At 45.0% G+C, this 24,773-nt stretch overlaps 1 protein-coding gene across 1 annotated transcript in view; it reads right to left on the reverse strand.

Moving 5' to 3' along the window:
- LOC147977654 (G-type lectin S-receptor-like serine/threonine-protein kinase SD2-5) overlaps nt 1-18,144 on the reverse strand; it is a 75,480-nt gene extending 57,336 nt beyond the window's left edge. The window contains exon 1 of the mRNA XM_087545858.1: nt 15,696-18,144. Coding sequence (XP_087401984.1) covers nt 15,696-16,868 — 1,173 coding nt within the window. The 5' untranslated portion in view covers nt 16,869-18,144. The remainder of the gene's footprint in view (nt 1-15,695) is intronic.
- Between the last annotated feature and the right edge of the window lie 6,629 nt (nt 18,145-24,773).

Genomic DNA, 24,773 nt, shown 5'->3' on the forward strand with positions numbered 1-24,773 from the left:
GCTCCAGAGAGCAGTACAACCGCTGGGCAGAAACAGTGAGCAGGAAAGAGGGGAAGAGGCAAGGAAAACTCTCTCACACACACACACCTAAGGAAGGCAAAGAGAGGTGAGAAAAGTGTACGTGAACTGATTCCCCCAGAGCTTCCTAATGAGGATTCCCTCTTGATAGTACGGGTACTCTACGACCAAAGAAAATAAAAGCGTAGAGGACACGTCTTCGATCTTTTCCTTCGAGAGGCTATAGCAATCCGATGTAAGCCTAAGCATCGAGAACCTGAAACATATAGCACACGATTAGACCACAAAGGGTTGTCATCATCATCCAAAAATAAAGTAGAGAAATGCCCTTTCAATCTCCCCCTTTTTGGTGGATGATGACAACAACACGATTTGCGAGAGATAAGTCAATGAAATCTAGACGGAACTCCCCCTGAATGTGTGCCCCAACAAGTACTAGCTGTTAGAAAGCATGGTCACACTTTCAGGAAAAAACGTCTAAAATGCCCAAAAACTCTATTTTCCCTTTGGAATTTTGTGATTTTAAAAAAATTTCGAAACGGAAAATTGGTTGTTTCAGCGGATCAATCTGTTTCTTCTGCAAATTTTGATATATTATATGTATTTTTCTGAATTAGGATGATTTAGTTATGATTTTTTCAAGTTTGAAAATTGCCCTATAGTCCCGGTTTGTGACTCCAACCGGGACTATAGGTTAGACCCCTTTAGTGCCGGTTCGTGGCATGAACCGGTACTAAAGGTTGGCCCTTTAGTACCGGTTTGTGCCACAAACCGGGATTAAAGAGGCTCGTGGGGCCCCGGCCTGACGCCAGCCTGCCACCACCCCTTTAGTACCGGTTCGTGCCATGAACTGGTACTAAAGGTTCAACACGAACCGGCATTAATGCAAATCCATTCGAACCGGCACTAATGGTACCATTAGTACCGAGCCAAAATCAAACCGGCACTAATGTGCTTCACGTTTGACCCTTTTTCTACTAGTGGTGGAACCGAGGAGACCACATTTCCATCAGCGCCGAAATACACTTGATTTGTTGCAACAAAGTTATGATCAATGTTGCTCTCTGCATTCATGGCACCTTCCAAGACCTTGACTACCTCGAACATTTTAGGCCTTCTTTTGCAATCAATCTGCAAACACCACATTGCGAGCTTCATCATTTCAATTACATCCTGCTTATGTGCTAGTGGTAGGAACTTGTACCCTACCAGGCCTGGGGCATAAGCAGTAGGGGAAGGAGGGAGCTGGGCGAGGCGATGAGCGGCCGCGCCAGCGGTTGAGCGCCGTCGCGGAAGAGGAGGGAGATGGCGGCGGCGGCTAGGGTTAAAGGCGGCTAGGGTTCCGGCTCCTCTGGGAGCCGGGCAATAGAGATAATAATCTTCTTATTGCTTAATTCCAAAAAGAGACTTACAGCCTATATTTATAACCTAGATAACTTGCAGAAGAATTAACCTAATCTAACTTGTGGGCTAAGGTTGCCCGGTGGGCCTAGCTAAACCGGCCATAACACTTCTCCCCGCCTGCACAAACAGCTCGTCCTCGAGCTGTAAGGTGGGGAAGCGCTTGCGGAACTCCTTTACGTGATCAACCAGCGTCAAACACCTTCTCTACAGCTGGGGAGGCCAGGTCGGCGGCAACGGCGTCCTCCGGAATGTAGTCTGCAACCTCCAGGTAGAAGAGTCGCGGGCAAGCATGGCCGGGCATGTAGGGCTCGTCGCAGTTGAAGCACAACCCTTGGCGGCGACGCTCGAGTAGCTCGGCTGAGGTGAGCCGGTGGAACGGGCGTGCCGCGGTCACGGCGAGGGGTGCCGCAGTAGCCTGTGCAGGCCGACCCTGTGCGGAATCCGGCCCGGGTAGCGACCCAGCGGTCCGGGATGGTGATTCCTGCTGGATGGCCACCGCGCGGCGCTCGAAAGCGCGGTTGTAGTACATGGCCGACTCGAGATCCTGGGGTCCCCGAAGCTCCACGTCCACGCGGATGTGATCCGGAAGTCCACCGACAAAGAGGTCGGCCCGCTGCTGCGCCGTCACACCCGACGCATGGCATGCCAGGGCCTAGAAATGGTCGGCGTAGTCCTGCACCGTGGAGGCGAAGGGAAGGCGGCCGAGCTCCGCCAGGCGGCTCCCGCGAACCGGAGGCCCAAAGCGAAGGAGGCAGAGCTCGCGGAAGCACTCCCAAAGGGGCATGGCGCCCTCGTCCTACTTGAGGGCGTAATACCGGGTCTGTGCCGCGCCGCGGAGGTGATACGAGGCGAGCCAGGTACGCTCCGATGCTAGGGTGCGCTGCCCGCGAAAGAACTGGTCGATTGGTTGAGCCAGTTGAGGGGGTCCTCCGTGCCATCATAGGTGGCGAAGTCGATCTTGGCAAACCGTGGCGGTGTCTGGGTCGGAGCGCCGTGTCGAGCTGGCTCAGAGGTGCGAAGCATCGAGGCAGGTGGCGCCTGGTCGGAGTACTCCGGGTAGGGACCCGCGGAGCTGGATGGCCTGCCGAACTGCGGAAACGGGGTCGGTTGCTCCGGAGCCGTGGTGTAGACCGGCGATGGCGAAGACCCAGCCGCCCACGTTGGAAGTGGCGGCGGGGAGGGCGGGAACCGGACCTGATGAATCGGGAGGCCGGTCGGTGAGGGTGCCCCTGAGCTAGGAAGGGTCGGTGCCGGTTGAAAGGATCGATATGGTTGACTAGAGGGGGGGTGAATAGGCAACTAACAATTTTTAGCTTTTCTTTAACAATTTAAACTTTGCATCAAAGTAGGTTGTCTAGATATGCAACTAGGTGAGCAACCTATATGATGCAACGAGGATAGGTACACAAGCAAGCAAGAGATATGAAACAAGTAAGCTTGCTTAAATAAAGGCACGAGATAACCAAGAGTGGAGACGATGGAGACGAGGATGTCTTGCCGAAGTTCCTTCCCTTTGAGAGGAAGTACATCTCCGTTGGAGCGGTGTGGAGGCACAATGCTCCCCAAGAAGCCACTAGGGACACCGTATTCTCCTCACGCCCTCACACAATGCGAGATGCCCTGATTCCACTATTGGTTCCCTTGAAGGCGGCGGCCGAACCTTTACAAACAAGGTTGGGGCTCTCTCCACAACTTAATTGGAGGCTCCCAACAAAAACCACGAAGCTTCACCACAATGGAATATGGCTCCGAGGTGACCTCAACCGTCTAGGGTGCTCAAACGCCCAAGAGTAACAAAATCCACACAAGAAAGTATGGGGCAAGCAAATATCCTTTGGTGGAAGTGTAGATCTAGGTCTCCTCCTTCAATCCCTAGCAAATCAACAAGTTTGAGTGGCTAGAGAGAGAGATCGGGCAAGAGAGCTTGAAGGGCATTAATGGTGGAGTGAGAGAGGTCAAAGGTGGGAGTGGTAGGTGGGAGAAGCTCCCTTAAATAGTCACCCACATTTCCAACCGTTACTGCGTTTTGTTTCGCACTGCAGCGGTACATCCGGTCCTCGTCCCGGTACAACCGGGACTCACGGTGTAACTGCAGAACCCTACCAAGCGGTACAACCGGATAGGCGGGCGGTAGTACCGGCTAAGAAAAATAACCGGACTAACCGCCTGGCTACCGCACAACCACCGCATCAAAACAGGAGCTTGACCGGTACTTGGGCGGTGCCTAGCCGGAACAACCGCATGGCCTTGAACTCTTGGGCGGCTAAGTTCTGAGCCGAAGAACCGCTCGGACCACCGGTGGTACCGGTCATCGTGGAACGACCGGACCAACCGGGCCACTACCGCCCAAGAACCGCATCAAACCAGAAGCGAGAGCGGTACTTGAGCAGTGCATGGACGGAACCACCGCCCCAGCTGTTGCGCAGCATGGTGGCGGTACCACCGCCCAGAGGCGGCGGTACTACCGCTCGAGCAAAGCTGGTGAGCGACAAGACCCAGCGGTACAACCACTCCAGAGAGCGGTACAACCGCTGGGCAGAAACATTGAGCAGGAAAGAGGGGAAGAGGCAAGGAAAACTCTCTCTCTCTCTCACACACCTCAGGAAGGCAAAGAGAGGCTGAGAAAAGTGTACGTGAACTGATTCCCCCAGAGCTTCCTAATGAGGATTCCCTCTTGATAGTACGGGTACTCTACGACCAAAGAAAATAAAAGCGTAGAGGACACGTCTTCGATCTTTTCCTTCGAGAGGCAATAGCAATCCGATGTAAGCCTAAGCATCGAGAACCTGAAACATATAGCACACGATTAGACCACAAAGGGTTGTCATCATCATCCAAAACATAAAGTAGAGAAATGCCCTTTCAATCTCCCCCTTTTTGGTGGATGATGACAACAACACGATTTGCGAGAGATAAGTCAATGAAATCTAGACGGAACTCCCCCTGAATGTGTGCCCCAACAAGTACTAGCTGTTAGAAAGCATGGTCACACTTTCAGGACTAGACTCCCCCTAGATTTTATAGACTCATCACTCTGAGCTCAACAGGATAGACAATATAATACTTAGAGGCAATAATAACGATAATGACCTACGAACAGAAAGGTAAACGGAGTAACAAGTCTCACACACAGCACGAAACGAAACAAGTCCACAAACAAACACAAAAGACGAGAACAAGAGAAAAAAACAAAAAAACAAGCAAATCCCCGAGACCTATAGAACCCTCTCCCCTTTGGCATCAAGACACCAAAAAGGAAAAGAGCGAAGCTAGCGACCCGAAGCTCAGGCGTCCTCCTCTGACTCCTCGATCGCATCTGGATCTTCATCATCAGAGTCGTCATCGTCGTCGTGATCAGATTCTTCAATGGCATTGTCAGCTGCTGCAAACGAGGATGATGGCTGGGGAGGGGCTTCATCATCAGTCCAGGTACTATGGGTAGAGATCCAACGCTCCTCTAGGGTGTTGCTCTTCTCAGAGCCACTCTGAACCTGCATGTTGAGGTGCTTCATCATGGCAATTTGGCGACGCCGTGCAAGCTTCTCATTGACATGTGCCTCATACATCTTCTTCTAGATGTCAGCCTAGAGACAAAAGGTCTTCTTCACCTTGGCAGTAAGTTTGGCCACCCACGAAGGCTTGGCCCCTGGCTTCAGCTCAAAATCCTCATCGTCAGAAGTAGCATAGACATCCTCAGGAGCATGTTCAGGGAAGTGAGGCTCGGCATGCTTCTTCTTCTTAAGGAGCTTGACCTCATGAACTGTGAGGTTGTCTGGAGAAGTGAGGAGCTCTCCAGGACGATGAACAGCCCACACAGAGTTTAGAAAGCACATGACAAACGGAGCATAGACTGGGACTTTACGGTAGATGACCATGTTGTACACCTCATGCCACAGCCAATTTGACACATCAAACGTTGCCCCTGTCCCCACCATGGTCTTCATAGCAACCATCAAATCAACCAGATAGCCATGAATCTCATCTTGATTTCCCACCTTGGGCAAGAGCACATTGCGGAACACTCGGTGCATGATGTCATAGACCTTCTCAAAATCCTTGGATTCTCCAATAATCCCACGGCCCCGAATGTACAGAGGGGCAAGCTTCTCCTTAGGCATGGACTCAGGAAAATCATGAGGGCGAATGCCACCCCTTCCTTCCAGACCGGTATCCTCGTACCCAATAGCATTGCAGAAAGCCCACCAGGGAACGTGAAACAATTCATCGCGACACATGAAGGTGAGAGTGCACGCATCATCTTCCCCAAAATGAACCGTGGCATAGAACTGATGGATAAGTTGAACATCAAAGTCATAGTTGACAGACATGATCTTGACAAGATCAAACTCCTCGCAGAGAGCTAGTGCCTCACCAAAATACTCCATGTTGTTTCTCCAATGATCAAAATCAATTGTCCACTGCTTGGCATATCTGTTCTTGTTGTGCTCAAAGAGTTCATGAACAATCCGCACTTGCATCTCATTCCGGAACTGAACAGTGGTCCAACGGGGAGCAATGGGAACCTCATACGGATTCTTTGAGCGGAAGGCTTCCCAATCCTTGGCTTTCCAACGATGCAACGGCATAACCACACGTTGCTTAGCAGCTGCACACTTTTCACGGTGAGTGGGCTTGGTGGGAATCACAACTTCTTCATCATCAGACACAACCGGGCGGAAGGTCCTTCGTGCCCTCTTCTTGGTCTTGCGAGGAGCAGAGCGAGAACTAGAGCCACCTGAACACACACACAAAAAGAACACAAAAAAACCCAACAAGGATGAGAGGATTGCACCCAGTAGCAGAAAAGGAACAAGTTGCAACAACATAGAAGATAGAATAGTGCTTAGTGGTTGATATACTCCGGTTGTACCGGATCTTCCGCCGGTAGTACCGCTCCAGCGGTTGTACCGCCCGTAGGGGCGGTAGTACCGCTCTAGCGGTTCTACCGCCCGTAGGGACGGTAGAACCGCTGACAGTGGCACTACCAGGGAAGATAGATCTAACCGAGGCATACGAATCACACAAGTAATATTCGAAATTCTAAGTGCTGCAAACAAGACAGGAGGCTAACAAAGAAATCTTCTAAGCCATAGATCGAACACTAAACGCAGAAAGATAAGTAAAGCCCTAGACAAGGAAGAACCCTAAAAAAATCTAGAGGCAAAGAACACGAGGCATTACCACCATCCATGGGAAGAGATCGGGAGGCCTCCACGGAGAGAATCCACGGAGAGCCAAGGATCCGAAGCGCGAGACGCACTCCGGGGCAGGGGTAGAGATGGCCGGCGGCTAGGGCAAAAAGGAAGAGGAACGAGGACGAAGGGAAAAAGACAACCCTTCAGCCCCGTCGAGTATATATAGGCCCGTACACACACCCCGGTAGAACCGCTTAGGGGAGCGGTTGTACCGCTCGTCTGGTACAGACCGGTGGATGGAGGCGGTACTTCCGGTGCCTGGGAGGCAGCGGTAGTACCGCACGGCATCAACCAGTAGTACCGGACGTGGGTTACCGTGGGTTTGAGCGGTGGAACCGCCCAAGCACCGAACGGAGACCCTTGGGACGGCACAACCCGGTACCAGCGGTAGAACCGCTCGTGGTACCGGTTGTACCGCCCGACCACCTAATCCCAAGCCAAGATCAAGTGAGTGCAATCCGAAGGGAGGAAGAAGAGGCACAAAACAGGAGAGAAACAACACCCTAGGAGAACCTAACACAAAGAGCAAAGACAGAAGGAGAGAAAACAACACGAGAACAACATGGTTAACTCCAACCTCCCGAAGAGAGGACGGTGGCCGAGGCCACCTATGTTTGAGTCAATTGGTATGGCACCGCGAAGAATTATCCTTGGGTCCATGACCAGAACTCGCCTTTGAAGCACAAGTACCATCAAATATGGCTAATGTGAAAGACACGATCAATTTATGCATAATGGGGGGAGGGAGAGTTCATTGAGAGAACAACACTCCCCCTATGTCCATGCCTACACCTAAACTAGACAACAAATTGAGCGTGGTAGGATGTGCAAGGGTTCAAGCCACATTGCTCGAATCAATGATATTTAGCTCATGCCTTAACTCGCCAAATCTTGCTTCATCCAAGGGCTTCGTGAAAATATCTACAAGGTTGTCATGAGTGTTGACAGTTGAGCTCGATCTCTCCTCGTCTAATGTGATCCCGGATGAAGTGATATCGGATCTCAATATGCTTCGTCTTGAAATGTTGCACCGGATTGAGAGAGATCTTGATGGCACTTTCATTGTCACAACAAAGAGGCACTTTGTCACAAGTGACACCATAATCCTTTAAAGTTTGCCTCATCCATAGGAGTTGAGCACAACAACTACCGGCGGCAACATACTCCGCCTCAGTGGACGAGAGAGACACACAACTTTGCTTTTTGGAAGACCAACTTACCAAAGAGCAACCAAGGAATTGGCACCCTCCGGAAGTGGACTTCCTATCCATTTTGTCTCCCGCCCAATCGGAATCCGAGTACCCTACAAGATTGAAGTTTGATCCTATGGGGTACCATAGGCCAAAGTTTGGGGTATGAGCCAAATATCGAAAGATTCGTTTGACCGCCACATAGTGACTTTCCTTAGGTGCGGCTTGAAACCATGCACAAATTCCCACACTCAACATGATGTCCGGTCTAGATGCACAAAGGTAAAGCAAGGATCCAATCATGGAATGATATACCTTTTGATCCACCACTTTACCATTGGGATCTAAGTCAAGTTGGCACTTGGTGGGCATTGGAGTGGAAGCCGGCTTGACGTCACTTAGCTTGAATCTCTTGAGCATTTCTTGAGTATTTGGATTGATTGATGAAGGTTCCTTCTCTTCTTTGCTTCACTTTGAACCCTAGAAAGAACTTCAACTCTCCCATGGAGGACATCTCGAACTTTGAGGTCATGAGAGCGGCAAATTCCTCATTGAAAGCTTTGTTAGGACAACCAAAGATAATATCATCAACATATAATTGGCACACAAACAACTCCCCTTTGACCTTCTTAGTAAAAAGAGTGGGGTCGATTAGCCCAACTTCAAAACCACGGTCTTGTAACAACTCGGTAAGGTGGTCATACCATGCACGTGGGGCTTGTTTAAGGCCATAGAGCGCCTTATCGAGTTGATACACATGATCGGGAAAGTAGGGATCCTCGAACCCCGGGGGTTGCTTGACGTAAACCAATTCATTAATGGGACCATTAAGAAAAGCACTCTTCACATCCATTTGTTGTAACTTAAAGTTATGATGAGAAGCATATGCAATCAACATGCGAATGGATTCAAGACGAGCAACGGGAGCAAAGGTTTACCGTAGTCGATACCCTCGACATGGGAGTAGCTTTGTGCTACCAAACGAGCCTTGTTGCGAATGATAATCCCATGGGCATCTTGCTTGTTCTTGAATATCCACTTGGTTCCAATGACATTGTGGTTCCCCGTTGGCCTTGGCACCAATCTCCACACTTTGTTGCGCTCGAAGTTGTTGAGTTCTTCGTGCATGGCATTGAGCCAATCCGGATCTTCTAGCGCCTCATAGACCTTGTGGGGTTCCACACAAGAGACAAACGCGTGATGCTCACAATAATTTGCTAATTGTCTACAAGTGCTTACCCCCTTTCTTAAGCTTCCAAGCACATTCATCATGAGATGATCCTTGGTGGAGAGCTTGGATGCAATCTTGGCGGCACGACGCTCTAATTCCACCTCGATGGTGAGTTGAGGAGTGGTTACTTGATCATCTTGAGCGCCGTCATGAACTTGTTCTTGATCTTGAACTTGCTCGGGGGAGAGAACTTGACCTTGGGCATCACTTGGTGTGTCAACACCGTCTTGAGTATGATCTTGCCCTTGGTCTTGTTCATGAGGTTGAGGGCCTTCACTTTGTTCTTCGGAAGCGTGTGGGCCTTGGGTTGGTGATGGCTCCACTTGAGTGGAGCATTGTCCTTCTCCTTCGGCCACAAGGGGTTCCTCAATGGGTAGGATAAAACCAACACCCATTCTTCTTATGGCTTGAGGAGGAATTTCATCACCTACATCACAAGTGCCACTTTGCTCCACTTGGGAGCCATTATTCTCATCAAACTCCACGTTACACGTCTCCTCAATAAGTCCCGTGGATTTATTGAGGACACGGTAAGCATGAGAGTTTGTAGCATAACCAACAAATATGCCCTCATGAGCTCTAGCCTCAAATTTAGACAACCGAACACCTTTCTTGAGAATGAAACACTTACACCCGAATACCCGGAAGTACTTGAGGTTGGGCTTGTTACCGGTGAGTATCTCATATGGAGTCTTGTTCAAGCCCTTGCGGAGGTAGAGCCGATTGGATGCATGACACGCGGTGTTGATGGCTTCGGTCCAAAAGTTGTACGGAGACTTGAACTCCGCCATCATGGTCCTTGCCGCATCCATCAACGTCCGGTTCTTCCTCTCCGCAACACCGTTTTGTTGAGGGGTGTATGGTGCGGAATATTGATGCTTGATTCCCTCATCACTAAGAAATTCATCCAAGGTGTAGTTCTTGAACTCGGTGCCGTTGTCACTTCTTATTGTGAAGATCTTTGCATTGTGTTGACGTTGTGCTTCATTTGCAAAGTCAATGACGGTTTGTTGGGTCTCGCTCTTCCTCTTGAAGAAATACACCCACGTGTACCTTGAGTAGTCATCCACAATCACCAAGCAATACTTCCTACCTCCAAGACTATCGAAGGATGGAGGCCCAAAGAGATCCATGTGAAGGAGCTCCAAAGGCCTCTTTGAATAAATGATAGTCATGGGAGGGTGAGCCTTCTCATGTAGCTTCCTTCGATACAGGCACTGCAAGCACGATCTTTAGCAAAACTAACATTCGTTAGTCCACGGACATGGTCCCCCTTGAGGAGACTTTGCAAAGATCTCATATTGACATGGGCTAAACGGCGATGCCAAAGCCATCCCACATCAACTTTAGCCATTAGGCATGTCGCGGTCTTAGTGGGTCGCTCCGAAAAGTTAATCACATATAGACCATTCTCGACATGCCCAACAAAGTCTACTTTAAGAGTCTTGCTCCACAAGAGGGCCACAGTATCGATATCAAAGAAAGTGGCAAAGCCCATGATTGCAAGTTGACGAACGGAAAGTAAATTGTATGCAAGGGACTCAACAAGCATGACCTTCTCGATCGTGAGATCATGAGAGATGACCACCTTGCCAAGTCCCAATACCTTAGAAGATGAGGCGTCACCCCACTCGACATTGGTGGGCACAGATGGAACCTTGTGCATGTCCACCACCAAGTCCTTGCTTCCGGTCATATGATTTGTAGCTCCGCTATCGAGCAACCATGATCCACCACCGGAAGCAAACACCTACAACAGATCAATGCTTGGTTTTAGGTACCCATTTTGTAATGGGTCCTTTGATGTTAGTAACAAGGGTCTTAGGAACCCAAATAGACCATTCAATGTATTCATGAAGAGAACCAACAAATTTGGCATAAACATGACCATCACTAGCACGGCATAACACATAAGAAGGATTAAAATCGCCGACTCTGTTGGGAGGGGTGACATTGCCCTTCTTGACATTGTTCTTCTTCTTCTCCTCGGGGGCACTCTCTCCCTCCCTCACAAAGGTCTACATGAGGGGAGGAGGTTGTTTGGTCTTGTCATTCTTCTTCTTGTTCTTGGAGTCGGGCACGTACCCAACCCCTTCCTTGTCCACAACTCCCTTTTGGTTGATCAAGAGATCGTTGAGGTTCTTCTTGCCTTGTATGCAAGTCGCAAGACCTCTCTCAAGTTGCTCCTTCAACTTAGCATTTTCCTCAACAAGATGTATATGCTCACAACATGGGTTAGTAGCATTTGCATTATCAATTAAAACCATATGAGGAAAAGTTGCTTTCTCCTTAGTTAGCTTCACTTGGAGTTGATCATGAGACTCCTTGAGACTAGCGTGAATACCCTTCAAGGCCTTGTGGGCTTTGTCAAGTATATCAAACTCCTCTTTGAGTCTAGCAAGATCAACCCCGAGTCTGGCCTTCTCGGAATTTAGCACACGAGAAACAATGAGGACATTATCATAATCTTTCTTTAACTTAGCATGATCAACGTTGTGTGACTCCTCAAGAGCCAAACGAAGACCACGCTCTTCCTCAAGAGCATTGGAAAGATCCGAGATCTCATCGGCATAGTCACGACTATGCCCTTCCATCTTAGAGATGGTGTCCTCGTGAGCCTCGATCATGTCATTGGCTTCACCAAGTTGTTCCAAGAGAGCAACAAAGTGCTTCTTGGATTTTCCCTTGAGTTTGCCCATAAAGGCCTCAAACTCGTTAGCCTCCACATTAGCTCCCTCAAGTTCATTAATGCAATCCGTCGGGGAAGGATGATTAATGATGGTAGTTTTGATGTTGGAGGTTACCTTGTTGGTGGCTTTAGCCATGAGGCACTTGGCGGTGATGCTCTCGTTGGGTGAGTCGAAGAGAGACACCCGTGACGTTGTTGCAATGGCAATGGAGGCCATGGCAACCGACTCATCATCTTCATCATCGTCATCATCCTCATTGTACTCTTCTTGCACAACCAAAGCCTTGGGAGGAGTCTTCTTAGAGAAGTTGTTCTTGTTGAGGAACGACTTGGCCTTGTCCTTTCGGATGAGCTTTCCACCATTGTCTTCCCTCTTCTCATACGGGCATTCCGCAACAAAATCACTCACGTTGCCGCAATTGTAGCAAGTCCTTACACGTTTCTTGCCCCTTGTACCACTCGAGTTGTTTTTGCTAAAGTTTTGCCTCGAGTTTTTCTTGCTCCAAAATTGCCTTGAAGCAAGTGCCATGTGTTCATGATATGCATACTTTGTATCTTCGGGGTTGCTCTCCTCTTCTTCCTCTTCTTCGTCTTCCACGATGAGCTTGGCCTTCAATGCAAGGTTAGGCTTCTTTGCCCGTTGAGAACGGAGCACTGCATTGTCGGCGGTCTTGTCCAAAATGTTCATGGCCACAAACTCATCCAACACTTCGCTTGAGGTCAAAGTGTGGAAGTCCGGTCTTTGACGAATGATGGAGGACATGGCCTTGTGATAGGGCATCATTGCCTTGAGGAATTTGCGCTTGATCCAATTGGCATCCGTGTCCTTGCTCCCGTGATCTCGTAGTGAGACCGCGAGTTTGGTTACTCTCCGATAGAGCTCACGAGGTTCTTCATCTTCCTTCATTGCAAACTCATCGGCCTCATCTTGTACCACTTCATAGTTGGAGCGTTGAATGCTTGCGCTTCCCCGGTAGAGAGACACGACACAATGTCATGCATCTTTGGCCAAGGCGAAAGGACGAAGATGAGGTAGGTCTTTGGGTGGAATTGCATCTTGAATGATGAAGAGAGCATTCTCATTGAATTGATTGTCCGCGGCTTCTCGAGGAGTGAAGTTGCTTGGATCATGTGGATAGAAACCTTCTTCAATGATTCTCCAAAGGTTAGTGTTCACATGATTTAAATGACGTTTAAAGCGGTAAACCCAAGAATCAAAATCCTCATTTTTCACAATCTTAGGGGGAGGACCGGCATGATTCAAATGAGTGGAAGGAACCGGTCCACCATAAACCAGTGGTGGTTCCACATGGGCAAAGATGTCGGTGCCATTCTTGCCACTAGAAGAAGGAGCCTTTTCACTACTAGCTTCCCCCTTGTCAGGGATAGCATCCGTCACCTTGTTGGCGGGATCACCCACTTTCAACGGTGCAGTGAATAGTTTAAGCCCCTCATGAAATTTAGTAAACATGCTTTCGACTTCGGTCATCATGGAGGTTTTCAATGTCTCCAAGGCCACATTGAACTCCTCACGAGAGACCGAAGTTCCCCCATCTCCCGTAGACAAGATCGGATTCACACCGGAGTGTTCCTCCACACCGTCTACGGTATCAACCATACTCTTTGGACGGTAAAGTCCTTAATAAAGAGACGAGGCTCCGATACCAATTGAAAGGATCGATATGGTTGACTAGAGGGGGGGTGAATAGGCAACTAACAATTTTTAGATTTTCTTTAACAACTTAAACTTTGCATCAAAGTAGGTTGTCTAGATACGCAACTAGGTGAGCAATCTATATGATGCAACGAGGATAGGTACACAACAAGCAAGAGATATAAAACAAGTAAGCTTGCTTAAATAAAGGCACGAGATAACCAAGAGTGGAGACGGTGGAGACGAGGATGTGTTGCCGAAGTTCCTTCCCTTTGAGAGGAAGCACATCTCCGTTGGAGCGGTGTGGAGGCACAATGCTCCCCAAGAAGCCACTAGGGCCACCGTATTCTCCCCGCGCCTTCACACAATGCGAGATGCCATGATTCCACTATTGGTGCCCTTGAAGGCGGCGATCAAACCTTTACAAACAAGGTTGGGGCTCTCTCCACAACTTAATTGGAGGCTCCCAACAAAAACCACGAAGCTTCACCACAATGGAATATGGCTCCGAGGTGACCTCAACCGTCTAGGGTGCTCAAACACCCAAGAGTAACAAAATCCACACAAGAAAGTATGGGGGAAGCAAATATCCTTTGGTGGAAGTGTAGATCTAGGTCTCCTCCTTGAATCCCTAGCAAATCAACAAGTTTGAGTGGCTAGAGAGAGAGATCGGGCAAGAGAGCTTGAAGGGCATTAATGGTGGAGTAAGAGAGGTCAAAGGTGGGAGTGGTAGGTGGGAGAAGCTCCCTTAAATAGTCACCCACATTTCCAACCGTTACTGCGTTTTTTTTGCACTGCAGCGGTACAACCGGTCCTCGTCCCGGTACAACCGGGACTCACGGAGTAACTGCAGAACCCTACCAAGCGGTACAACCGGACAGGCGGGCGGTAGTACCGGCTAAGAAAAATAACCGGACTAACCGCCTGGCTACCGCACAACCACCGCATCAAAACAGGAGCTTGACCGGTACTTGGGCGGTGCCTAGCCGGAACAACCGCATGGCCTTGAACTCTTGGGCGGCTAAGTTCTGAGCCGAAGAACCGCTCGGACCACCGGTGGTACCGGTCATCGTGGAACGACCGGACCAACCGGGCCACTACCGCCCAAGAACCGCATCAAACCAGAAGCGAGAGCGGTACTTGAGCAGTGCATGGACGGAACCACCGCCCCAGCTGTTGCGCAGCATGGTGGCGGTACCACCGCCCAGAGGCGGCGGTACTACCGCTCGAGCAAAGCTGGTGAGCGACAAGACCCAGCGGTACAACCACTCCAGAGAGCGGTACAACCGCTGGGCAGAAACATTGAGCAGGAAAGAGGGGAAGAGGCAAGGAAAACTCTCTCTCTCTCTCACACACCTCAGGAAGGCAAAGAGAGGCTGAGAAAAGTGTACGTGAACTGATTCCCCCAGAGCTTCCTAATGAGGATTCCCTCTTGATAGTACGGGTACTCTACGACCAAAGAAAATAAAAGCGTAGAGGACACGTCTTCGATCTTTTCCTTCGAGAGGCTATAGCAATCCGATGTAAGCCTAAGCATCGAGAACCTGAAACATATAGCACACGATTAGACCACAAAGGGTTGTCATCATCATCCAAAACATAAAGTAGAGGCAGAGCTCGCGGAAGCGCTCCCAAGGGGGCATGGCGCCCTCGTCCTGCTCGAGGGCGTAATACCAGGTCTGTGCCGCGCCGCGGAGATGATACGAGGCGAGCCAGGTACGCTCCGATGCGAGGGTGCGCTGCCCGCGAAAGAACTGGTCGCATTGGTTGAGCCAGTTGAGGGGGTCCTCCGTGCCGTCATAGGTGGCGAAGTCGATCTTGGCAAACCGTGGCGGTGTCTGGGTCGGAGCGCCGTGTCGAGCTGGCTCAGAGGTGCGAAGCAGCGAGGCGGGTAGCGCCTGGTCGGAGTACTCCGGGTAGGGACCCGCGGAGCTGGATGGCCTGCCGAACTGCGGAAACGGGGTCGATTTTTTAACATACTATTAATTTTAACTTTTTATAGTAACTCAGTTTTTTTTTCTTTTCATAGGTAACTGGACAAAGCAATTAAAACGAAATTAGCTAAAGATGAGGGGCTTCAGATTGTAGTAATCTGACAAAGAATACAACATATCATGGCTTTTGATTTACATAAGAAAAATCTCCTGTCCTGCCCATTATCTAATTGCCTATCTTGTCAGAATTGCCTCATTTCACTTGGGCCCTGATACATGTGAAGCTAGAGGTGGAACCGAGGAGATCACATTTGTAGCAACAACAGAGTTATGATCAATTTTGTTGTCTGCATTCATGCTACCTTCCAAGACTTTACTACCTCAGACATTTTAGGCCTTCTTTTGCAATCAATCTGCCAACACCACATCGCGAGCTTCATCATCTGAATTGCATCCTTCTTATGTGCTTGCATGTCATTGCTGTTCCTATCAATCAAATCTACCAAGTGATCATTCCTCATCTTTTCCTCCAATAGAGTAATAAGATGGATGCTCTCTTCTGACCGGGAAGTGTCAAGGTTCTTTCTTCCGCTGATGACTTCCATGACCACAACACCAAAGCTGTAGACATCGGCCTTCTCTGTGATTTGTGACGTTAACCATTCAGGAGCTAAATATCCAGGTGTGCCTCTCATTCTGGTAACCACCTGGCTCATATCCCTATCAATGAGCTTGCATAGTCCAAAATCAGAAAGTTTAGCATTGAATTCATCATCTAAGAGGATATTTTGTGGTTTGACATCCAAATGAGCAATTCGTTTTGTGCACTCCTCGTGAAGATAAGAGAGACCCTTAGCTATGTGAGTTATAATTTTGCACCGGGTGCTCCAATCCAGAGGAGGAGCATAGCTGTCATGTCGACCATAGATCCATCTATCCAAGGATCCTTTGGGCATATACTCATACACCAAGAGCCTATGGGACTTCTCTGCACAGAAACCAGTCAATCTCACAAGATTAATATGATGAATCCTGCCAATTGTCTGAACCTCTGCAGAAAATTCTCTTTTGCCCTGACCAGCTCGATCCAAACATTTTACTGCAATCATTTCATCACCAAATTGTCCCTTGAAAACAGACCCAAATCCTCCTTCCCCGAGCTTGTCTGCAAATTGCTCGGTTGCTGCTTTTAGCTGTTGAAATGTGAAACTGATTGGTGTTGCTTGTAGCTCCCCAAACTCTTCTTCCTCCTCCATCTCAAGCTGTCTATGTGTTCTCCGTTTACGTATAAAGTAGGTGACAAGGAACACGATGGTAAGCAAAATGAAGCTGCCTACGGGAGCTAGAATTGTCACAATTCTTCTCACAGTGGAGGATTTTGGTTTCATGCTTGTTGGCTCAATAGGCGCAGGCAGAGCCACGGGATTTTCAGCTGAAGGTGATATTGCTTGATTGATCAGGGGACAAAAGACGACCTGGTAGTTGGTGCCCGTCGGGCAAGTGAAAGTGCTGTTGGGATAATCCTTGGGGTAGCTGTAGGCAGCTGGGCACATCTTCTTAAACAAGACTGAGTAGTTCGTAGTGCTGCAATTGTCTGCAGCGCTCCCGGTACAGCAGTATTTGTCCTTCTTGAACACCCTGCATGCATTGTTACAACCCCCTAGAGCCTTGCAATAGGCCTCCGTCTCTGTTGTGTGGCAGCTAACAGAGTGGAATAGTGGGGATAACAGAGACCGCTGAATTATTCCATTCCACGTTCAGCAGACAACAGCTAGCCTAGATTTTTGCAGGACTTGTATATGTACGTCTTTTCAAAGAGAATTGCATATCATTTTTTCTATTTTGGAAACTTGCTAGATTGCACATCTTTGCTCATTCCTGATCTGCTTTATGTTTTGCTGTGGCGGTCACATCTGGAATATGGAGGCAGCAGCTCAAGGAAGAAGTATCTTTGCTTGGTGGTTGGGACAAGCTGAAGCTGACAGGAGTCTGGAGCTGCCTGGAAGCAGTCCAAGCAGCCGGAGGCCTCCCTCCATGCATGACATGCCCCGTCAAGCGTATGGATCCATGTCTCACTCACCATAACTCCTTTACTGTGTGCACATTTTTTGAATCCGAGTGCATTTTTTGCAAATTTGGGAATTTCTTATGTAAATCCTTTCTTCTTCCAAAAGCCCAATCCGGAAAACGATATTTGGTGCTTTTTCAGAAGCTTGTAGAAGCTTTCGACCGGTTTTCTTGTAAATTTTTATTCTTCCGGTTGTTTGTTCGTTTTTCCATTTGTAATTCCCTTTTTCACTTTTCTTTCTATTTCTCATTTTTGAATTTTATATTTCATGAACTGTTTTCAAAACCGTGAACTTTTTTTTCAAATCTGGCAACCTTTCTCAAATTCATGATTTTTTTAAATCGATGATCTTTTTTTAAATTTCTGAACATTTGTTTTTCAAATTTGTGCACATCGATTCAAATTTATGAAGATTTTTCAAATTCTCAATTTTTTAAAAAAAAATTGTGAACTTTATTTAAATCCATGAACATTTTGAATCTATGATTTTTTTTCATCTGCAAAAACCAAAGGGTCGTTCTTTTCCCTGAAATCCAGTAGCGCACCAAGTTGGGCTGCAGCGCACAATGCTCGTGCAAGTGCTGGTCGGCCTAGGAGCGCTGAAGAGGCTCTCTGCCTCTGGCCAATCTATTGGTGGCCTTTCCTGACAGCGCTCTGTCGGGCTGGTTCTTATTTGGCGCTTAAGGTGCCAAATAGATGCCATTTGGTACAAGGTGCACCACCCCCTCAACCGAACTAATGGGGCCGCCACATGAGATGGTTTATTTCTTTTTTCTGGATAGCTTCTAGTAGCTACGGGTCGGGTTTGTTTAGTCTTTTTTTCGTTTCCTTCTTCTTTTTCCTATTTATTTTTTTTCAATTTGGGATTTTGTTTCAAATTCATGTAATTGTTTTGAAAATATATGAACTTTTTTCTCATGAACTTTTCAAAATCACAGTTTCTTTTAAATATGGGTTTTTACTAAAATCTGTGAATTTTGTAAAATCTCGTGAACATTTTGCAAATTAAGAAACTTTTTCTCAAGCTTGTGATTGTTTTTCTTCAAATTTTCTAATTTTTTAAAATTACATGAACTTTTTTTCAAAGTCAACTGTGATTGTCGGCGGTCAACGACCATGTTCCCGGTCAATTGTCCAGGCGAGCGACAGAGCAAGAGGGAATGCGCGCTTGGTTGGTAGGGATGAAAACGGAGTGGAAACGGATGGAACTGAGTGCTATCATATTTGTTTTCACTTTTTTTTGCAGAAGCGGAAACGAATACAGAAACCCTGAAAATGAATACGGAAACATATATTATCGGAAACGGACACGGAGCGAATACAAAGCAGATACGGAAACAGAAATAGGCATTGATCGGAACTTAAAAACCCCTTGAATCATAGAGAAATACACGCAAAAACAAACAAATTTAATGAGTTGTTAACATGGCTAAAAAATAATATCATTATGTTAGCAATTTAGCGTAGTATTGTAGTACTACCGGACAATTGCTTATAGGGTCAAACTGAGTACATGTATGGTAGTACAAGTTGGGCCTCAGATCCATTCTACTAATTGTGTCATTGTGTTCTCTCTGATGGTTAGGCTACAAAGCAGCTATAGGTCTATAGTAAAAACAGAAATTCCATATTCACGAAAACGGAAAGTTCCGTTTACATGCATGTTCCACCGGAAAACACCGTTTCGTTTTTGTTTCCGTTTCCGTCTAAAAAATTCCATTTCCACTTTGGTTTTGCAAATTTTTATTTCCGTTTTCATATTTCCTCTCCGTTTCCATTTTTCGTCCGAAAAAAAGAAAAGTTTCCATTCCATTGTCAACCCTATTAGTTTGGTGATGTTTGTCATGGTGGCATCAGAGTCGCCGATGAGCAGCAGCAACACAGCAGGTGAGGCAGGAGGTTGGGAGCCGCCCAGTCGTAGGCACCCATTGCTGACATTTCTGCTACGACTCTACTTGCATCGGCCACTTCTAGAGTTCTACTTTTATACGAAGCGTTGTACTACTAGTCAGGTCGTGCCTTCTTTTTTTCAAATTAGAAAGCACATCTTTGTCTCTGATCCGCATGCTTTGATGATGCGACGGCGACGAACAGCCCAACACGACCACTTGGAAAACAGTACTCCCGGATAGCAACGAGGGATCGCCGGGAGCCTACATCGGCATGCCTTGTTGACTTGAGCACTTGCCACAAGTCCAAGCTTTTGGACATCTATGTTAACGTATGTGTTAGACATTTTGATTAAGTTATAAGTATATGCTTAATCAAGATCCAAGATATCTTTTGAGGCGATGAGATCCAAGATAGAATCCATGGGTGACAATTATAGACAACTATCTTTCCATACGTGTAGCACACTTCACATAGATATAGATCGGAGTCTCATGACAAATAGAGTGCAACACACACACACCTATATATATATTATATATATATATAAACACTATTCTGATAACGTGATCAGAATAATATTCGATCACAACCTGAACTGCCTGAGTAATGTGCCAGAACTTCTCTCTGTACGAATCCGACCTTCGGTCTAGCTTCACAATCGTGTCTCCACGCGTGATTTATTCTGATTAGTTGTGTTCTATATGATGCTAGTGTAATGTAGAAACGTTTTTTAGTAACTAAATACCCGTTTTAAATAGGAATCTCGCTCGTTGGCAGATTTTGCTCTCGGGTTGTGATGAAATTGCATTTTTGCATTTTACTGCGTGAGTTGTTCGACCTGAACTTCTCCCAGTGCTAGGTTGAACTTCCGCCAACATTGCCCAAATGGGGCTTGTGATATACCGTTGGAAAGCTATGGACACCAGTATCATGACCCAAGTTGAATTTTTGGCAAAATATAACCGGTTTAAGAGCAGTTTTGTAAACCGTTTTTTCATCATACAAAAAACATGAATCGTATTTTCGATCACATTTCTAAACCGTTTATCGGAATGAGGCTAATAATATGGCGTTGGAAGGTACTGTAAATCCGCTCCTTCCAAATGTTGACAGTTTTTCTCTAATTCCTTATGGTTAAAGAGTAATTTGGAAAATCGTAAAATTCCGCAAACCAAATAGCCGAGTTCGTATCTTCGACGTCATTTCTAAACTGCTAATCCAATTGAGGCAAATGATATGGCGTTGGAATGCTTGACGAAATTTAGAAAATGGTCCAAGTTGCACCGAGTTCGTATTTTTGAGCTAATTTTTTAACCGTACGTCCGAATGTAGCCAATAATATGACGTTGGAAAGCTTGAAGAAATTCGAAAGTTTTTGGTATATATTGTTTCTCCCAGTTCCTTACTTTTTTAAGTTAATTTTGAAAATGGCTAAAAACGTATTTTTGCCGTAATTTCTACAAACTTTATCGGAATGGGGCAAATAATATACCATTGAAAAGCTAAGAAAAATGCGAAACTTTTTCGTGTTGATGGTTTTCTTCGATTCCTAGCCGTTTTCAAGTAATTTGGAAAATGGCAAGATGATTCATTCTATCTTTATCACGAAACAGATTCTTCGAAAATGCACCACGTGAAGAACCTGAACTTCTCGGCATGTCTACTTGAACTTCACTCTGTTTTTCACGTGTTTTTTTGCCCGTAGCTCTCCATCCACTCACCAGAACACTCACCGGAATTGAGCAAGTGATGTACCTGTGGAAAGTTGATGTAAACAGACAGCTTTCCCGTGTTAATAATTTTTTCATACTCACGACGATTTTAAAAAAAATTCATCTCAAATTCATTCACTATAGTAGTCGAACTTTCTGCTGTTTTCACGTTGAACTTCTGTGACGTATTTTCGTTTGTAATTTTCTCATCCATTTCGTCAGTGTTACACAAACTTTCTCCGACCGAGGACTTGAACTTACACAAATGATATTCCTGTCGTTTTGAAGTAAATTAGAGAAATGACGAGATCATGATTTCTGCCTTCATTGCGAATGGAAACGCACTACGTGAAGTAGTTGAACTTCTCGGGCATGTCTGTTTGAACCTCACTCTGTTTTTGATGTGCTATTTTTTGCACTACGTGAAGTAGTTGATCTTCTGGAGCATGTCTGTTTGAACTCCACTCCATTTCAATTTATTGTATTTTTCTTATACGAAACACACACCATGCAGTATGTGAACTTCTGGATGTTATCAATTTGAACTTCTCTCTGGTTTGAGTGAATTATTTTAAAACACAATAAACAACATCTTTTTTATGTATTTTGGACATCTAAATGCACGGTGAACCTCTCTCACAAGAATTTTTGAACTTCTCCTCGCCGAGCACTTGAACCTCTCTCACAAGATTTTTTTTTCATTTATGAGTTGTTTTTAAAAGTGCAAAAAAGGGTGTTGTGTTTTTTATTTTTTGAACAGGTAAATCCTAGGTTTTAATAAACTCAGAACTTCTCTGTTATTTCAATTTGAACTTCACCTTTTTATATTTTTGAGTAAGGAATTGTATTCGATTTTTATACGGAAAAAGTCCAACATGCAAATACAAGGTGAACCTCTCTCGCAAGATTTTTTGAACTTCTCCGGACACAGCACTTGAAATTCCTTCAACAAACCTTTTAAGCATTTATTTTTCTATACTTTGATTCTCACCTGAAATGCATTCCTTGCAGTACTTGAACTTCTCTGTTATTTTAATTCGAACTTCTTAGTTTTATTCTTTAGTAACTACGAAAATTGAGTTTTTTGAACTTCTCTGTTTTAAAATTTTGAACTTCTTGGATTTATTTTTTAATAATATGAAAATTCTGAATTTTTTATAGACATCGAACTTCACCATTTTTAAAGTTTTGAACTTCTTAGATTTATTGGTTAGTAAATGGAAAATGTTTTTTCTTATATAAACAATGATACCACCCTATTATTTTAATTTGAACATCTAGTTTTTATAGAATGGGGAAAATCAGTTTTTATACGATCTTTTTGAAATGCTCCTCTTTTTAATTTGAACTTCTCTGTTTTTTACAAACGTGGAAAATGCGTTATAAAGATTTTTGAACTACTTTTTTTTACTTCTTGCTCAAATTTTTTGAGCTTCCAAATTTGTCTTCTAGATATTAAAAACTTCATTTTTTTTAATGTTGACCTGCTTCGGTTTTTAAATTTGAATCTCTTATAAAATTTTGTCACGACATTTTATGCATTTTTTGCTTTTCGGTGAAATAGCTAGGCGGTCACTTTTTTCATTTGATCTTTTTTCTTCTGTACATGGTACACGTGAAATTCAAAATTTCTGAAACATGAACTTCGCGTGACATTACTGTTTTTTCATGAAACTCCATAGCTTTATTCTTTGAATTCCATGATTTTTTTTTACATTTTTTTGGTTTGAACTTCGATGTCCGTTACAGCTGAACTTTTGAAATCACACCTTCTTTATACACATTTTCCCTTGAATCCAACATGTGAAAAAACAATAGGAAAATTTGGGTCAATTCTCATAAGCAATAGGAACAACATTTTAGAGGGCACCCAAAATAGTTTTTTTGTTCTGTTCAATGTACTACGCACAAGCACATCACAACACATCCGCACAAAAATTTGGCTCACCTAAAACCACACCTTTTTTATTTGAACTTCATTGTGTATTTTTATAAATATTGAACTTCTTTCATTACTTGAAATTGAAATTATTGGTTTTATTATTTAGTAATTAGAAAAATCAGATTTTTTCAAATAAATAAGAAAGTGCTCCGCTTTTTCCAATTGAACTCCATAGCTTTATTCTCTAGTAATGTGAAAACCTGAGTTTTTTTATATACATTGAACTACTCCGTTTTTTGAAATTGAACTTCTTGGTTTTAATATTTTAGCATTGAGGAAATCTCAGTTTTTATAAACACTAAACAACTTCACATTTTTATTAGCTTTGGACTTCTTGATGTTATTCATTAGTAACGGGAAAAGTCTAGTTATGTAATAAATATCGAACTCCTCAATTATTTAAAGTTGAACTTATAGGTCTTATTTTCAAAACAAGGAAAATCTTCTTTTATAAAATTTTTGAACTGCTCGGTTTTTTCAGTTTGACCTTGTTGATATTATAATAAGCATTGAACTTCCCCATTATTAAAATTTGAACCTCTAGGTTTTTTTTAGAATGGGGATTACATTTTCTCTATAAATTTTGAGTTGCTCTATTTTTTAATTTGGCCTTCTTGGGTTATTCGTTAGTAACGAAAAAAATCCTAATGCAGTAATAAGCATTGAACCACTCGACTATTTGTATTTTAACTTCTAGTTTTTTAAAAGAGAAAGTCACCTTTTTAGGTTTTATTTTCCTTTTAGTAATGAGAAAAATCTCAATAATTTGTCGTAAACTTCGAACTTCCTTCTCTTCTTTGTTCGTCCTTCTCTTCTCTGTTCTTTATTCGTGAACTAATAGTGTTTTTATTCTGATTTCCACACTTTGTTATGTTATGTTATATTTATATATATATATACACACTGACCTAATTGTTATATATGAACTTCCAAAATTTTGAATCGCGGACTTTGTTAGGTGTGGCTTTTTTTCATATTGAAATTGTACATGTTAAAAGCAGATTGTGTTTTAAAATTTCTGCTTTTTTTCAAGGACAAAGTTTCTATTTAAAATCACACACGTGGGATCACACACCCAGCAAGGACACAAGGGGTACCACACAACAAGTACGCTTGCTATAATACACACACAAACACACACTCAAGCAGTCACACCAAACTAAGAACGCACACACCAAAGCACACTAACGCAAGATCGTGCATGGCATTTGAGTTGGCCCACAATCCTCCATCACGCTGACGCACACGCATACATGGATCCATTAAGAGTCAAGGCAATCTTTAGTTAATTTCTTCAAATTTTGTTCTCGGCACATTGCGTCCATCAATCCGCTTAGTAATTCGGCATGGAACAACAAAGCCACAACTTTTCTTTTGTTCTGCAGAACGCAAGTGCAAATACTTGCCAACATTGATGTCGAGAGAGTGTTGGTGTTCCAGAAAGTATACTTTAACATATTTTTGACCTTCTCGAACAATTTCCTTTGACCTTCAGCCATTTTTCCTTATTCCAAATATAAGTGACCAAACTTTACAACAATGTATAATGCTCTGCAGCGCCAAGGTTGTGAGCGCCTCCGTCTGTGTCAACGAGGAAGGAGTCCCTAATGCACGATGTTGCATGGACACCAGCTCCAACAGCAATACGTCGAGCTGCAAAAAAAATCAGTTAACATCATGGTTCATAAACTACTATACACTCGTAGTTAACATCATTCTTCACAAACTACTAGACATCGTGGTTCACGGGGAAAGACGAGCAGAGAGAAGTACAAGTCTTTATTTTGAGCAGTGAACAATATAATCGTTTACAAGTCCTCTTCAGATATTAAAGATATAAACT

The sequence above is a fragment of the Triticum urartu genome, chromosome 3A (assembly GCF_056163025.1).
Source record: "Triticum urartu cultivar PI428250 chromosome 3A, HENAU_Tu73, whole genome shotgun sequence".
Classification (NCBI taxonomy): Eukaryota; Viridiplantae; Streptophyta; class Magnoliopsida; order Poales; family Poaceae; genus Triticum; species Triticum urartu.